The 17,412-nt window shown below is 44.5% G+C and overlaps 1 protein-coding gene across 1 annotated transcript in view; it reads left to right on the top strand.

The window, feature by feature from the left end:
- The window catches only part of LOC137185223 (IQ motif and SEC7 domain-containing protein 1-like), a 53,263-nt gene extending 37,918 nt beyond the window's left edge, over positions 1-15,345 (top strand). The window contains exons 7-17 of the mRNA XM_067593567.1: positions 1-464; positions 883-1,041; positions 1,144-1,266; positions 1,389-1,555; positions 2,332-2,471; positions 2,695-2,820; positions 3,440-3,539; positions 9,978-10,139; positions 11,247-11,474; positions 12,262-12,311; positions 14,019-15,345. The exon at positions 1-464 is cut by the window's left edge and continues 454 nt beyond it. Coding sequence (XP_067449668.1) covers positions 1-464; positions 883-1,041; positions 1,144-1,266; positions 1,389-1,555; positions 2,332-2,471; positions 2,695-2,820; positions 3,440-3,539; positions 9,978-10,139; positions 11,247-11,474; positions 12,262-12,311; positions 14,019-15,248 — 2,949 coding nt within the window. The 3' untranslated portion in view covers positions 15,249-15,345. The remainder of the gene's footprint in view (positions 465-882; positions 1,042-1,143; positions 1,267-1,388; positions 1,556-2,331; positions 2,472-2,694; positions 2,821-3,439; positions 3,540-9,977; positions 10,140-11,246; positions 11,475-12,261; positions 12,312-14,018) is intronic.
- Positions 15,346-17,412: the final 2,067 nt, after the last annotated feature.

The raw sequence follows: 17,412 nt of genomic DNA, 5'->3' as shown, positions 1-17,412 counted from the left end.
TACCACCACCTGCACCACCACCACCTCCCCCACGCTTACCCAGAACCCCCCTCTTCCCCGCTGCCCTCCCCCGTACCGCCGCTCACACCTCTCTCGCCCCTGCCGCCGCCGCTCACGCCCTCGCCGCTGTCCTCCTCGTCCTCCTCAGCGCTCCCCAACATGGAGGCGGCGCAGCAGCAGCAGCACCACGCCCACCTCCACCACCACCACCACCTGCTCTGCTCGGACGGAGACAACGAGAGCGTCAACTCCACCACCACCAACTCCAACGACGACACCACCGTCAACAACTGCAGCTCCGGCTCCTCGTCGCGCGACAGCCTGCGGGAGCCGATCGGAGGAGGAGCCACGCTGGGGAAGCAGACCTATCAGAGAGAGAGCCGCCACAGCTGGGACTCGCCCGCCTTCAACAACGACGTGGTGCAGCGGCGGCAGTACCGCATCGGCCTCAACCTGTTCAACAAGTACCACGATCCTACTTTAACTACATAATACTACATGTACTTGTACTGCAATACTTTAACTACATCAAACTCATAATACTACATGTACTTTTACTGCAATACTTTAACTACATCAAACTCATAATACTACATGTTCTTTTACTGCAATACTTTAACTACATCAAGCTCATAATACTTATGTACTTTTACTGCAATACTTTAACTACATCAAGCTCATAATACTTATGTACTTTTACTGTAGAAGGAGTATTTTTACACTGCTGTATTGGTACTTTTACTGCAGTACTTCATGTCCACATACTCGCATAATTTCCTCCACTTGACATTTTCAAACCTCCTGCGTCTAAACAGCAGAACAGACATTTAAACACAGTTTGAAGGCAGAGCAGGTTAAAGCTGCGTCTCCTCTCGGCGGCAGGAAGCCTGAGAAGGGGATCCAGTACCTGATCGAGAGGGGCTTCGTGTCGGACACGCCGGTGGGCATCGCCAGGTTCATCCTGGAGAGGAAAGGACTGAGCAGGCAGATGATCGGAGAGTTCCTGGGCAGCCGGCAGCAGTTCAACAAGGACGTCCTCGAGTGAGTGAAGACTTTCACACACTGGTTTGTTTATTTCTGTTGTGTTTGATCGATTGTGTGATTTATTGATCAGCTGACGGTCGGTGTTCGGTCTGTGTGCAGCTGTGTTTTAGATGAGATGGATTTCTCAGGGATGGATCTGGACGACGCTCTGAGGAAGTTCCAGGCTCAGATTAAAGTGCAGGGTGAAGCTCAGCGGGTGGAGCGGCTGGTGGAGGCCTTCAGGTACTAAACCGCACCAGAGACCACATGGTGAGACCGTTGAGACCTGATTTGTTCTTCACTTCTTCTTCTTCTTCTTCTTCTTCTTCTTCTTCTTCTTCTTCTTCTTCTCTGTCTCTCTGCAGTCAGCGGTACTGTGTTTGTAACCCGGTGCTGATCCGGCAGTTCCAGAATCCAGACACCATCTTCATCCTGGCCTTCGCCATCATCCTCCTCAATACGGACATGTACAGCCCCAACGTTAAGCCGGAGAGGAAGATGAAGCTTGAGGACTTCATCAAGAACCTGCGGGGTGAGTCGCTGCATCACCTGCATCTGTTGAACTAACGCAGGTGCTAGTTGAGCTCATTTAACAAATGTACAAAATGTCTTTTTACTTTGTTTTAGAGCAACAATTAACCAATTAATCGATTTGTTGATTGACAGAAAATTTAATCAGCAACTATTTTGATCATCAAATAATCATTTTACTCATTTTTTAAACAAAAATGCTAAAAATTTGCTGCTTGATGGAACGTGAGGATTTTAATCTTTTTGTGTCATAAATGATAATAAATGAATGTCTTTATATATCTTATATATATCTATATATATCTATATATACCTAAACAAGACATTTGGAGACGTCACCAGAACCTCAAAGAAAATATAACGAGCATTTTTCACCATTTTCTGACATTTTATTGACAGCAGCTCTACTTCAGTTTATACTAAAAACTAATGATGTTCCCATCCAGCCGCAGCTGTTTAGTACTAATTAGCAGATGTTAAGATGATGAACATGATAAACTTTACACCTGCTAAACATCAGCATGTTGACGTTAGTGCAGGAAACTGTAGACTCACTATGTTTCCATCATATATATATATATATATAAATATATAAATATAAAAGAACATGAGAGGAAACGCTGGAAATTCACAAAAATTTGAGAAGTTTTTCTGCTTGGATGCTTGGAACATTTATTCATATTTTAAAATGTGCGCCTCATCTGTTGGAAATCTGACGACTGTCCTGTTTTTGTTATAGTTTGATATCTGACTTTGCTGTGACTGTGTTTCCATCAGGTGTAGATAACGGTCAGGACATCCCCAGAGACCTGCTGGTGGCCATATATGGAAGGATCCAGAAGTGGGAGCTGAGGACCAACGATGACCACGTGTCCCAGGTCCAGGCCGTGGAGAGGATGGTGGTCGGCAAAAAGCCTGTAAGACGCTCTGACTTCTCAGACAAACACCTTAAAGTCTGTACATGTGTGTGTGAAGTCAACATGTTGGTAACAATAGTTCAAACTAGTTAATCCTTCCACCTTCAAACTCAGCTTCTGTCTCCAGTTCTCTCCTAGACGGACGATCACAAGCATGTGTAGAATTTGATGTGTGTGTGTGTGTGTGTGTGTGTGTGTGTGTGTGTGTGTGTGTGTGTTGCAGGTGCTCTCCCTGCCTCACCGCCGGCTGGTTTGCTGCTGTCAGCTGTTCGAGGTTCCCGATCCAAACCGAGCTCAGAGGAGCGGCGTCCACCAGAGAGAAGTCTTCCTGTTCAACGACCTGCTGATGGTAACACTGTGTGTGTGTGTGTGTGTGTGTGTGTGTGTGTGTGTGTGTGTGTGTGGAAGCATCTGTATTTGTGCGGTGAATTTTCTTTGCCATCATTTATGGTATTAATAATAATCTAATGATGTCATATATAATAATATATCAGTCAGAGGAACCAAACCACTACTTTTACTGCAATACTTTAACTACATCAAGCTCATAATACTTATGTACTTTTACTGCAATACTTTAACTACATCAAGCTCATAATACTTATGTACTTTTACTGTAGTAAAGGATCTCAGTACTTCTATCTCTGTATTGTAGTTATGGTCAGGAGAACTTTCACCATTTCTCCACAGCTGAAGACGTTTCTGGTCTGCATGTTTTCCTGGTTTGTCCAGCTGTTTCCTTTCTGCTTCTCAGTGGATTGTGGAATAATTTTGTCCATAAATAACATCAGATAACGTTTTGGCCAGCAGAGGATCCTGGTTCTCTTTGTATAAATGAGATATTTTATCTAAACCTGCATTAACTGATGTTTAGTTTTCATCAGAAACAAGCAGTGAACAAAACTCTTAAAGTATATTATACTGTATATAACACTTAATACTCTCCTCCTCCTCCTCCTCCTCTTCAGGTGACGAAGATCTTCCAGAAGAAGAAGACCTCGGTGACGTACAGTTTCAGACAGTCGTTTCCTCTGGTGGACATGCAGGTCCACACCTTCCAGAACACCTGTAAGTGCTGCTCTCTCTCTCTCTCTCTCTCTCTCTCTCTCTCTCTCTCTCTCTCTCTCCCGTCTCTCTTTCTCTCTCTCTCTCTCTCTCTCTCTCTCTCCGTCTCTCTTTCTCTCTCTCTCTCTCTCTCTCTCTCTCTCTCTCTCTCTCTCTCTCTCTCTCTCTCTCTCTCTCTCCGTCTCAGCTTCTCTCCGTTTTATTGTTCTTCTTTTTACTCGTTCAACTCTCTCAGCTGTGACACTTGGTTTCTCTTTATTTTTCTATTTCTACCCAGCAGTCAGCAGAATCACACACACACTGACTGACATGTGCAGACACATGCGTGTATATTGATAATACTGTAAATACACTTGTTTTGACCAGTGTGATGTACAGTATGCTGGAGACCTACTGTAACAATGATGTCAGGATACCTGCAGGTCTCCAAAAGTCTTAAAAAGTTCAAAAAATACAGAAGAAGTTATTTAAAGGTTTTAAAGAACTCTGTTAAATCCACAGACTGTATAAAAACATGGACGTAGTTACCGTGACGTCACTCGTTGGTTTCTGAAGAGCGGTTTTGAAGCTCAAAGCGAGCCGCTCCGGCCGTTGCCATCTTGGCAGTGCATGACGCTGCCTAACTCCCAGCCAATCAAAAATGGGCAAAGAGGCGGGCCGAATGACTGAAACAAGCCACCTAGTGGCTGGGGGACCTGTCACTCAAAGCAGCCATGTCCTTCATTATGCAGAACTTTACGGCTTAATAAAATTTAAACGGGTGAGTTATAAAAACGTACAGTTGTCATGAAAGAGGAAATCAGCTACAGAGACCAAAACCGTTGTTTGTACCAGACTGTAAACATGTTTATTTCTGCTGTAAAGTTGGACATTTTAACATGGGGGTCTATGGGGATTGACTCGCTTTTGGAGCCTCAAGTGGTCGTTCAAGGAACTGCAGTTTTTGGCTTCAGGTCGCTGCTCGGTTGAAACACGTCAGTGAGCCTCATGTCTCTTCATCATGAAGAGTTTGTTTCATACAGTGTGGCGGTGCAGCTGATGGTTGATGTTTCGTTCCTACTGGTTCTCCATCATTCTTTGACAGTGAAAAATGTGTTAAATTGAATTCCGAGTGGTTTTTAAAAGGTCTTACAAGCTCTTAAATTTAATTTGATGAATACTGCAGAAACCCTTCTTACAGACAAACTACAAAGTCTTTGTTTGAGTTAGTGGGCTGATTTTATTCTAACTGCCTGGGAGACAGTAAGAACGATATAGCAGAGAGGACTGTTGAGAGATTTAAAATGTGGATCAACATGGTACAGACAGACCCAAAGTGCCTGACAGAACAAACGGTTGTAAAGGGGATGTGTGGATCTGGAAGCTGATGTAATATGGAAAGACTGCACCACGGCCACCATAAGTTGCAGTAGAGTTGCGGTGGGGTAAAAGATATTTTAGAAGGGTTGCATAATGCTACATGTAGGTTCAAAGAGTGTTCAGCATATAAAACCTGTTGTTATGGTTCCTATTGATCAAGAAATGTCAGTATGGTTGCAGTTTGGTTCATGCAGATCATCATTGTGTTCATTCTGTTCGGGAGGCTGCAGTAAAGTATGGTTGCTGTGGGAAACATGCAGTCAGCTGCAGGAGACGGTGGAAGGAGGCAAAGACTTCAGGTGTTGTGGTTGTCCGCCAGAAACTGTCATAAATTGACTTTTTATCCAGTTTTAAGCCACATTTTTACAATGAACTTGGTGGTTTTTAACTGTATCTTTTAACCAGATGAAGGATTTCAGTCATCAGACGTCTGGATCTAAACAAGCTGAGCAAACGTTAGCAGCAGCTCGGCTAACAGCTCCTCCGGACGTCCTGTATCTGCCAAACAGCATCAGAGAAACACTGAGATTTAACATGAAACTGCTTTATTTAGTGTTTGTTTGTTAAGAGAAGAAGAGACGTCTGTGGTTAATTCGGCGGGACTGAAGGAATCCTAACTGGGAGAAGCTGGTTGTTTAACAATGAAGACAACAACTCCCATGATCCCACGCTGCTTCATGACATCATCAAACTTCATCTTTTGCTATTGTTTTGATTGATTTGATTTATTGAACAGGACAGTGTGCAGTATTAAGTATAAATGATGCACTGCACCGGAGTTAGCTTGAAGCTAATTTGCATCCGTAGTCCATTATAATCAAAACATACAACAGCACAACAACAAACAGTACAAAGCAAAAAACAAACAAACAAACAAACAAAACACAAAAAACACCCTATACAAAATATAAAGCTACACCCAACAGCACATCAGATACACCCACAATGTCAGTTAACAATTAATTATGTAAACTAGGCTCAGTGGTCACACAGCTGATTCGTCTTTAGTTGATTTTTTAATTTGGTCTTGAATGTATTAATGGAACTGCAGTTCTTCATATCATCAGGAAGGACGTTCCACTGAGTTGTGGCTTTCACAGAGAAAGCTGACTGTCCAGATGCAGTGTGATGAAATGGTCCAATCATCTAGAGGATATTCTGGAGGATCTAACAGAACTTACTGAGCGAGTGAACACAAAGTCACATAGTGGAGGAGGACAAACCATTTAACATTTTATAAACTAGGCACAAATTTGAGAATAATTTAAACTTCTCAAAGCTCAGTAAATTGTATTTCTCCAGAACCCTACAGTGATGGAAATGCATTGGCTTTTTGTCCAGAGTTTTTAGAGTTTGTTTGTTTAAGGACTCAAGAGGTTTTATGGCTGTTTCTCCAGCCTGCCCCCAACATGTGATCAATAACACATCTGGGAAAGAATCACAGCTGCGTAAATATCTGCAGCGTCCAAAGAGAGACAGTTTCTAATATGTCTAAAAATTGCTAAGTTGTACTTTATGGTTTTAACCGTTTTTTTTAAACATGTTTCTTAAAGTTCAATTTTGGATCCAGTGTCACACCAAGATATTTAAAATCAGTGACTATGTCAATTTTTTCACCTTTCATGAGAATATCAGCGTTAGGAGGTTGTACCATAGTCTTAGAGAAAAACATACCTTTTGTCTTGTTTACATTTAGACTCAGACATGATTGATCAAGCTAATGTGTGATCCTTTCCAATGCAGTTGTTAGCTTAGCAACGGTGTCATCTGCATACATTTGTAGCTCTGCATCATGACACTGTTGAGGGAGATCATTAATATATAGACTAAATAATAGGGAGACTCTTAGCAGCTGAAATGACATTGTGTGTTTAACTGTTGGTCTGAGAACTGTGGTGTGAAGACTGGAGCTGCAACAAGCTCATCGATCAACCCAAACTTCAAACCCACACTTTTCAAGAAGTGGTTGCACCGAACCTTCAGGTCCAATACTGGACTTATGAAGCCAGTACCAACATTGATATTTGAGAGATAAATACTGAGTGAGAACATGAAGCTGTCAGTAATGACACAGTTTCTAAAGTACCTCAAACTTATCTAAATATGTTGGTTCTGTACTGAAATCCTTGTTACAAGGCTGCGTAGCTGCTTTTCCTCTAAACATGACTCATTCAACCGACACATTTTTCAATAATGATGTTAGCACAGCCATATACAGTCTTGTGTGTGTGTGTGTGTGTGTGTGCGTGTGTGTGGGTGTGTGTGTGTGTGGTTTCCAAGCCTGTATTTCAGCAGAGATGAGTTGGCTCTCAGTCCTCTGCAGCAGATTGGAGTTGGTGGCGTTTCAAATGTGCCTCAGCACCTGTTAACAGGAAGCTCTGAAGAGTTCAGCTCCAAAATCATCTCCTCCGTTTTCAAAAAGGCCATAAATATCTGAACCGCCCACAAAATGACAGCTGACCTGAAACGACGGCACATTCTCAACCCGTCAGAGGAGAAGACATTATAGAATAAAACCAACAATGACTGGATTTAAAGATGGACATAGCAGCATCACCCACTGGTTTACATTTCAGCCAGTTTCCTTATTTTTGGCGCCATCTTTTCCGTTTGGAGCCAGTAACTTACAAATAAAGCCCAAATTATACTTTCTGCAGTATGCGAGGGTCCACTAGGGTCCACTAGGGTCCATTGGGGTCCACTGGGGTCCACTGGGGTCCACTAGGGTCCATTGGGGTCCACTGGGGTCCACTAGGGTCCACTGGGGTCCACTAGGGTCCACTGGGGTCCACAAGGGTCCACTAGGGTCCACTGGGGTCCACAAGGGTCCACTAGGGTCCATTGGGGTCCACTAGGGTCTACTGGGGTCCACTAGGGTCCATTGGGGTCCACTAGGGTCCACTGGGGTCCACTAGGGTCCATTGGGGTCCACTAGGGTCCACTGGGGTCCACTAGGGTCCACTGGGGTCCACTGGGGTCCACTGGGGTCCATGTGATGTGAATTTCATCATCAGTCTATGTGTACGAGGCTCTGTTTGTTGTGACGGTGCAGACAGGCCACTACAGTCTACTGCACATGTGTGGAACAGTAGATAAGGTGTGGAAGACGTCCTCCAAGTGACTCCAGACAGTTTTATAAACAGAGCTACTACGTGTCTGTGGCGTCCACAGCTGTTGGCGTACGCGTCCTCTCAGGAGTAGATCTGTGGCTTGAGGAGTGCAGGGTGTTGCCTTTCAAAGCTACTATAGTCTGCAGGTCTTATTAACAGAGCAATAATTTCCAAAATGACCACCAGCACACTGATTAGAGGGTCTGACTCTAGAGACTGAGACCAGAATGACTCGTTGAAAACAATGATTGACTCAGTGTTCATTTTATTAGATGGAGTCAGTTACATTTTAAATTTTGCACATGTTTGTTTCTGGGTTATTTGTTGGATCCACTGTGTCGTCTCAGAGCTGACGTGTTGTTAATGTGCTCTGAAGCTGCAGCGGTCATTGTTTACTTGTTTGATTGGTTAGTTGTTGTTGTTGTTGTTGTTGTTGTTGTTGTTGTTGTTGGCAGCTCTTGTTCTCCTGTTGGAGCTAAATGTGAGTTGGCAGATTGTGGTGATGACTGTGACCAGGACAGATTGTCCCATATGATTCATCAGCGCAGTAATACAAGGACTGCTGGTGTGTGTGTGTGTGTGTGTGTGTGTGTGCATGCTGTGTGTGTGTGTGTGCATGCTGTGTGTGTGTGTGCATGCTGTGTGTGTGTGTGTGCATGCTGTGTGTGTGTGTGTGTGTGTGTGTGTGTGTGTGTGTGTGTGTGTGTGTGTCTGTCATAGGCTACTTTTGGGGACAAATTTCTGACCTCAGACCAGTTAACTGGGGACAAAAGTTGTGTCCCCAGTTGGTAAAATGCTGATTTTTGGGTGAATGGTAAATGAATTGTAAGTCTATGTAATGACTCCAAAAGTGACCCAAGACAACGTGTGTGTGTGTCTGTTTGTGAACTGGATAAAGATCAACTTGCTGGCATTATCACTGTGCATAGATACTGTATATACAGGAGGATACCAGATAGTAGTAATATTACAACGCAATAAGGAACTACTTGAACTCAATGTATTATCCACACTGAGACCTTCTGCCTTTTTATACACTCTGAATCTGTTTCTGTGTTTAGTGAAGAGTAATCTGAGCAGGCAGCTGTTTAAATCACACAAATCTCCTGCTGTATGTGTGTTCTCAACTATTATATAAGTGAATCAATATTTCATCCTGTGGAGCCGACATGCAAACTGTTTATGTTCAGTAAATGCTGTCAGTCAGCTGCTGAAGGCAGTTTGTCCTCTAAGCTGTTTAATGTTGGTGTTTAGATCACTGGAAGCTTTTCTGCTGTTAAACTCTCCTGTAGATCTCTGAACATGACATCATAACATGTCATCAATAAATGACGTGTGTAACATGTGTAATGTGTGTATAACGTGTGTAATGTGTGTGTAACGTGTGTGTAACGTGTGTAACGTGTGTGTAACGTGTGTAACATGTGTGTAACGTGTGTGTAACGTGTGTGATGTGTGTGTAATGTGTGTGTAACATGTGTAACGTGTGTAATGTGTGTAATGTGTGTGTAACGTGTGTGTAACATGTGTAACGTGTGTAATGTGTGTGTAATGTGTGTGTAACGTGTGTAATGTGTGTGTAACATGTGTAACGTGTGTGTAATGTGTGTGTAACGTGTGTAATGTGTGTGTAATGTGTGTGTAACGTGTGTAATGTGTGTGTAACGCGTGTGTAATTTGTGTGTAACGTGTGTGTAATTTGTGTGTAACGTGTGTGTAACGTGTGTGTAATGTGTGTGTAACGCGTGTGTAATTTGTGTGTAACGTGTGTGTAACGTGTGTGTAATGTGTGTGTAACGTGTGTAATGTGTGTGTAACGTGTGTAACGTGTTTGTAACGTGTGTGTAATGTGTGTGTAACGTGTGTAACGTGTTTGTAACGTGTGTGTAATGTGTGTGTAACGTGTGTAACGTGTGTAACGTGTGTGTAACGTGTGTGTAACGTGTGTGTAACGTGTGTGTGTCTCACCCAGACTACCCTCACGGTATCAGACTGACGTCGGCGAACCCCGGGGGAGAGAGGAAGGTGCTGATCGTCTTCACGGCTCCGAGCCAGCAGGACCGAGCTCGCTTCACCTCCGACCTCCGAGAGAGCATCGCAGAGGTCCAGGACATGGAGAAGTACCGAGTGGAGTGTAAGTGAACTCTTCGCTGCAGACATGGTAACAGCCACAGTTATAGTACTATATGTAGTATAATAGTGGTATGACAGTAATGGTGGATTTACTAGTAGTAATACTAATGATAAATACATTGATACTAACAGTAAACTCACTCTAAGTAGTATTTAATTACTATAACAGGATTCAAACATCAGTAATAGCAGAAGAAGGAGTAATAATAGTAGCAGCAGTGATAGTATCAGTACTAGTGACTGTAGCAGAAGTGGTGGCAGTAATGGAACCAGTAGCGGTAATGGAACCAGTAGTGGTAATGGAACCTGTAGCGGTAATGGAACCAGTAGCGGTAATGGAACCAGTAGCGGTAATGGAACCTGTAGCGGTAATGGAACCAGTAGCGGTAATGGAACCAGTAGCGGTAATGGAACCTGTAGCGGTAATGGAACCAGCGGCAGCAGCTCCAGGAAACTGTCGGATAAATAATTAAATAATTAAAGCAAATTCAAGAAATCTCTGCGATATTTGTGAGGAATGCAGTTTTACTAAATCACAGCAACTTTTCAGCATGAAACGTCCAAATCAGCAGCTGCTTGTGGTTTGGACCAATCGTGGCGTTTGGTGTGGCGGTAACTGACGTCATTCAGGTGGAAGATGAACAAATCTAGTACCAGTAGTATTAGTACCAGTAGTATTAGTATCACCAGTAGTACCAGTAGTAGTAGTACCAGTAGTACCAGTAGTAGTAGTACCAGTAGTACCAGTAGTAGTAATACCAGTAGTAGTAATACCAGTAGTACCAGTAGTAGTAGTACCAGTAGTACCAGTAGTAGTAGTACCAGTAGTACCAGTAGTAGTAATACCAGTAGTAGTAATACCAGTAGTACCAGTAGTAGTAGTACCAGTAGTACCAGTAGTAGTAGTACCAGTAGTACCAGTAGTACCAGTAGTAGTAGTACCAGTAGTACCAGTAGTAGTAATACCAGTAGTACCAGTAGTAGTAGTACCAGTAGTACCAGTAGTACCAGTACCAGTAGTAGTAGTAGTAGTAGTACCAGTATCACCAGTAGTACCAGTGGTAGTAGTTAATGAGTATTTTCCGTCTCCTCTCTTCTCTCCCTGCAGCTGAACTGGAGAAGCAGAAAGGTGTGATGCGTCCAGGTGTGTTGACGGGGGGAGGACCAGGAGGCGGGGGGGTGCCGGGCGGCGGGCCCAACGCCGGCGGCGTGCCCGTAAAGGGCGAGGTGGTGAACGGCACCATGGGTAGGCCGAGCCTCGATGACACGTACGCGTCAGTGGACGGACTCAAACGCACGGCGCTCAGCTCGTCACTGAGAGACCTCTCAGAGACAGGTGAGCGCCGACACGCCACTTATAGATTAGATTCAAACAGAATCTGTTCTGTCACTTGGAAAATAACAACAGGCAGGTTTTCTGTTAGTTTGTTATTATGAGTCAGTGACTCAGAGCAAACCTACATCTGTGGTCTTATGCAACCGATGAAATAGTGATGAAATCTAAAATGGTAATATTATACAGTAAGATGGAAGTCTAATGTAGTGCTGTGATGCTCTTTCTCCACCTACTGGACAGCTGCAGGAACTACAACACCAAATTACAAAAGGATGATGATACTGTGGAAACTGCACTTTGGATGGATCACTAGTTTTTAACAGTGATGGAAGAGTACTGAGACCTTTTACTTAAGTAAAAGTAACAATACCACAGTATGAAAATACTCCAAAGGCAAGTTTATTTGTAACAACAAGGCAATTCAGAGTGATTTACAAAGAGCATAAAAGGCATCAAGACAGACTATAAAAGCAACACAAGTAAAAAGGAATAAGACATAAAACAGGAGAAAAAGACGGTTTCACTACTGATAACAGTCAGGAGCCCAAATGAACATTAAAGCTGTTTTTCTTGCTGTAATCGTAGAAAAATCAGATATTCTTTGTTAAATTGAAGTATTACTCTCTGAACATTTAGTTCAACATTTTGGGAAATACTTTATTAGCTTAGCATAGTACACCTCTAAAGTTCACTAATTAACACTTTGTATCTTTTTTTTTTTTTAAATCTGTAAACATAAATGCAAACGCACAGGTTTTAATGTTGCTTCATTCTGATTGGGTAATAGGGAAGCGAGGTCGTAGGAACAGTGTGGGCTCATTGGACAGCACCATTGAAGTAAGTCTGGTGCTTGAAGCATGATGTGACCCGGCAGCACGCTGCTGCAGCATGTTCATCTCATTCATAACATCTGAATGTGAATGTTGTGGCAACGCTTCCTCGGCTATTATTATGCTCAGACAGATGTTTATGTGTATCTTTGGAGAACTTTTATTCCAGCTTTAGATGTTCAAAACACTCAAGAATATTTTTTTATTATTGTTTTTGGGCTCACTTTCACCTTTATTTAATAGTCAGTAGATAAAGGAGGTGCAACGTTTGTCCCCTTTCACCAAAGACGACTCCTGTCTGTCTTATTTATATGTCAAGTGTTTCTTTAGTTTAGTTAAATGTGTTAAAATGAATGCGAGAGGAAATGATTGCATGTTGCAAATCTGGTGAAATGGACCTCAGTATCAAACTGGGATGTTGCAGCTGGATGAGATGCATCTTGACCAACAGCCCATCAACACGCCTGCATTTTTCTTGCCATTTGTCTTCATCATCTGCATCACTTCTTCTTCCTCTCCTTTCCTGCATGTCTGTCCTGAAATCTGCACGTTTTAACTCACTGACATCAAATCACACTGTTCAGTGCAAACAGGAAGTTTTACTTTTCTTTCAGGCAGCTGCTGACTTCACTTCACTTCACTTCAGTTGATGTGCAGCAAAAACCTGTTAGAGACTGAGAGCAGAACTGACTCAGTGTTTCTGGGGAGAAGTTGAGGCTTTTTGAATGGGAGTCAGTTGGAGCAGCTTCAGCTGGGCTGTAAAGTCAACATGTCAACAACTATGATTAGAATAAAACAAAAATAAATTAAAAAAGAGCAGTTACATACTGTAGGTTGCACATCATCACTGACTGCATTTTCAGAGGCGATATTGGTGTAAAAATGTAATATTTTCATCTTTTATTTGATTATTATTTGAATCAGTACAATTCAGTGACATCACCACAGTCTGAAAACAGACACTTTGAAAATGAAATGAAAACACCAAAGTGTTAAAAGACACCAAATAGCTTTGTAAGAACCAGACAGGAAGATTTAAATGCAGCAGCGATGAGTCACCTGACTGTAAAAACAGCTGATCGACAGGAAGAACCATCAGCAGTACAGATGAGAGAGACACACTGTACGTGCTGCAGCTGTAGCATCATGTCAGAGAGAGCCCACAAGTATTCATTTTACTTTTACTAGTAATAAACATCTGTAATTCAGGGTTTTATCAGCCAAGACGTTCTGTAACAGATAAAACGTTTCGGTTGTTTATGTTTGTTTATGAAGGTGGAGTTGTTCGGGGCCTCACAGGTCTGCATATTAATGTGCTCACAATAACAACATGCTAACATGCTGATGTTTAGTAAGAATTTGGACATTAACCAAAGAATTGGATAAATTAAAGTTTTGACCTGATGATGGCGCTGGATGAAAAGTCAGAGGATCAGTTATTATAAATCATCCTGAGGCGGACATGAACGTCTGAACCAAGTTTCTCGATAATCCATCCAATAGTTGTTGAGACATTTCAGTCTGGACCAACGTGGTGCATCGGATCCGCATCCGGTTCTTATAAAACATCCATGACTGAAATGAACTGAAACCAGCGGCTGCCTGGACCGTTTGGAGTAAAACACTGAGTGGGAAAAGTATAAACTATTTCTAATCTGCTGTGTTTGTATGTCCTCCCCTTTTCTCTCTCTCGGTTCCTCCGTCCTCCTCTCAGGGTTCCATCATTAGCAGCCCCCGGCCTCACCAGCAGCGCCCCCTGCCGGCTGGAGGTCTGTCCTACAGCCCCATGATGGTCCCTTCATCTCCAGCAGCTTACCGGCCGCACCGCCCTACTCAGAGCCCCGGTACGGGGGTGGGGGGTGGGCCGGGGCTCTGTCACAACCAGGGAGGGGTCACCACTTCCCCACTCGTGAGCGGGGGAGGGGCTGGGCTCGGAGGAGGGATGGTGGGTGGGGGAGGACCGACTGGCGGCGGCCTGCTGGGGAATTTCTTCGGCAGCCGCAGAGGCAAGGTTCCTGGTCCCCTGACGATGACATCACCCACACCGCAGGGTCCCCCGAGTCCCCTGATGATATCATCACCCCCCCATTACCCCGCCCCCGCGCCTCCCATCCCCCACCCATCCTCCCCTTCCCCATGCCCCTCCCCCTCGGCCAACCTCGGCCAGTCGGACTCGGGAGGAGTTGGAGGGGGAGGAGGTACGGGAGGGGCGCCGTCCAAGCTGCAGGCTCTGCACGCCCAGTATTGCCACGGCAACAGTGGAGGAGGCGGAGTCAGTGTTACTGGGCACCAGCAGCAGCAGACCCCCCCCCCACCTTACCACCATCATCACCGCTACCACATGCAGAGCGTCCCGCAGCACCACGTCCTCTCGCACAGGGTCTCCGTGCCGCGGCGGCAGGGCCCGTCCGGCTGCGCTCCCTCTCATACCCAGCAGCATCAGAGGATCCAACACGGCGCCGCCCACCCGCGCTACATAGGCTCGGGATTCATCACGCCCCCTCCGCTGTCCCCGCACTCCCCCATCACCCCCACTACCCCACACGGACTCTACCACTCGCACCCCGCGGCGGGGAGGCCAGGTGGCGGCGGCAAGCTCCCGCTGACCATCTCGCACTCGCAGCCCCACCCCCACGCTCACACACACTCTCACAACCACGCCGTGCACACACACTCCCCGCTCAGCCCCTCCCCCTCCGCCTCCACCCACTTCATCTTCTCCACCCCGCCGCCCCAGACGCCCTCGGCGCGCCTCGTCAGCCAGACGCCGCCGCAGCCCTACGGCCCCCAGTACCCGCCGCTCTCCTCCATCCCACCTCCCCCGCCGCACTCCCCCTTACCTCCCCCGTCGAACGCCCCGCTCTCCCCGCACCCAGGGGCGGCGGGCGGGCAAGGGGGCGGCCCCAAATCGAAACCCGTCAGTCGGATCAGCACGGTCGTGTGAGGAGGCAGAAGACGAGGGCGGCGGTTCGCCACCCCGCCGTGAGCCACCGGGGGGCGGCGGTGAGAGGGAGCAGGAGGGGGAGGAGGAGAGGAGGAGGGCAGGTGCAGGTGTATCAAAGCGGCCGCCTGGTGAGGAGGAGAGCACTGAGAGCGGGGAAGAGGAAGTTACTCAGCCTGTGTTATTTTCACATCCACTTCCCGCGCAGGTAGACGGACTCTCACGCTGAACGGCGACGGCGGCTCGTAGCCTGCAGCGGCCAAACTGCCCACAGAGCAACACCGAGAACGTAAATCACGGCGTTTTCAGTCAAAACGAAGCTGAAGAAAAACTCCCACACAGCTCTGTCTCGGTGAGAATCTCCTCACCTTCCCTTCGTTGTGCCCTTCTGAGGACATGTTTGTAGTTCTTCACTGACAGAGGAAGTGTTTATGTCACATTGTGAGTCTCTGCGGTGGACAAATGGTTCAGGGACCAGATTTGAAGGGAACAGTGCCTGAGAATTTAACACAATGGTTAGCGCTCGATGCTAACACTATGTACCATCTTAGTTGAGGGGACAGTTCAGGTTTTAAGGAAGCCTGAGTCCTTTTACTATATTCCAAAAATCACACTCGTCTTGCACCGCTTTGTTTTTTTTCGCACAAAAAGCACCTGTACCATTGTTTTGGTTGTTGACATATTACAAGCCATGAGGTGTTCCTGAGAAGCAGAGGTGGTTGGTGTTAATATGGTGCAGTTTCTGTGTCTTAGACAGGCATGCATGACCTGTGCAATAGCTAATGAGTGTCAGTGTGTCTATGGTTGAAATCCTATATGCAGGGGAGGGACGTGTTGTGATTTGAAGCCCCAATCCAGAGTTTATTTGGCCATAAAAAAGTGCATTTGTGAAGGTTACTGAAGACTTTGCTTTCTACATTTGTTGTTCAAATTCTAAATAAGCCATTGAAATAAAAACTACAGGTGTTTTTTTACATTTGTGTTTTGCAAAAACTACTAATGAGGGCAAAACTCTCAAAGCCTTTAGTGTTTGTGGGTTACAGGGTTTCAGCAGGGTGCACTATGTTGTTGTTGTTGTGGATTGGGACATTAAAATTGGCATTTCTAATACTTTATTCTTGTAAAGGGGGATTTATATGATCATTTGTACTGAACCAGTGAATGCTCCCCCTCAAGTATCCCAATATATATGAAAGTGTAAGCCTGAATCTGTCAGAAATTATAATATATGTCAACTGTATTTCATGCTCTATATTGTGTGTGACCCTCTATGTTGCCAGGGAAGGAGATTACACTCAAAGGTGCCAAACAGGGTGCAGTCTGGGAAACAGAGTCTTTTGTGTCACTGGCTTGTCAACCTTTGATGAAGCCTGAGAGCTACAGAACCTAAACACAGTCACCCAGTCACTGACACAGGCTCAGTGTTACGTCAGGTTACATTAAACAAGTTCTATAATGTGACTCTCTGTACATTTCCCTAAAAGATAGAATCCTGAAAATCTGGGTGGGAAGTTAAAATGAACAAGGTTTTACCCAGTTTCGAAAATCACAATTTAGCATCGACCAAACAATATTAATTTTTAAGGATGGTTGGTTAACCGATGTCTGGAATAGTCTGACGCCTGAATGTGCAGGTGTTGGACATCAGCGTCAGCGTCTCCTGATGCACATGAACGTCATGTATATGTGGACAGCAGGGGGCAGTGTTACATTTACCAAACCTAAATATACGCAAAAAAATAACAAACCTCCAAAAGCATTTTTATGGATGCCAAGAGACGCTGTGGTTACTCATCATTTTCAAGGCCAGTTATCTCAAAATCACCACTTAATTATCAATTTTTTTAACTTTTAACTGATAAAATTTCATGTTTTTATTATTTTAAGAATGTTAACCCAACATAATGGTTTAATATCTTGTTGTCTGGATTTATAACAGTCATCCTGTGCTCATGACATCAGGATCTGTGGATATACTAACATACATAATAACAGTAACATTATGCGTAAACTGGATTCATTCTTATTTTTTTTCTGGAACTTCTTTTTCAAGATAATGAGATATGGAAGTCCTGATGATCACAAACTATGTTTGACATCTCTGGTTAAAGTTACAGTTAAATTATCATCAGAACAATGAGCTAAAAACTAAATATCATGAGATGAG

The sequence above is a fragment of the Thunnus thynnus genome, chromosome 6 (genome assembly GCF_963924715.1).
Source record: "Thunnus thynnus chromosome 6, fThuThy2.1, whole genome shotgun sequence".
Lineage (NCBI taxonomy): Eukaryota > Metazoa > Chordata > Actinopteri > Scombriformes > Scombridae > Thunnus > Thunnus thynnus.
Note: the sequence above shows the minus strand (reverse complement) of the source record. Positions and strands in the feature narration are given on the sequence as shown.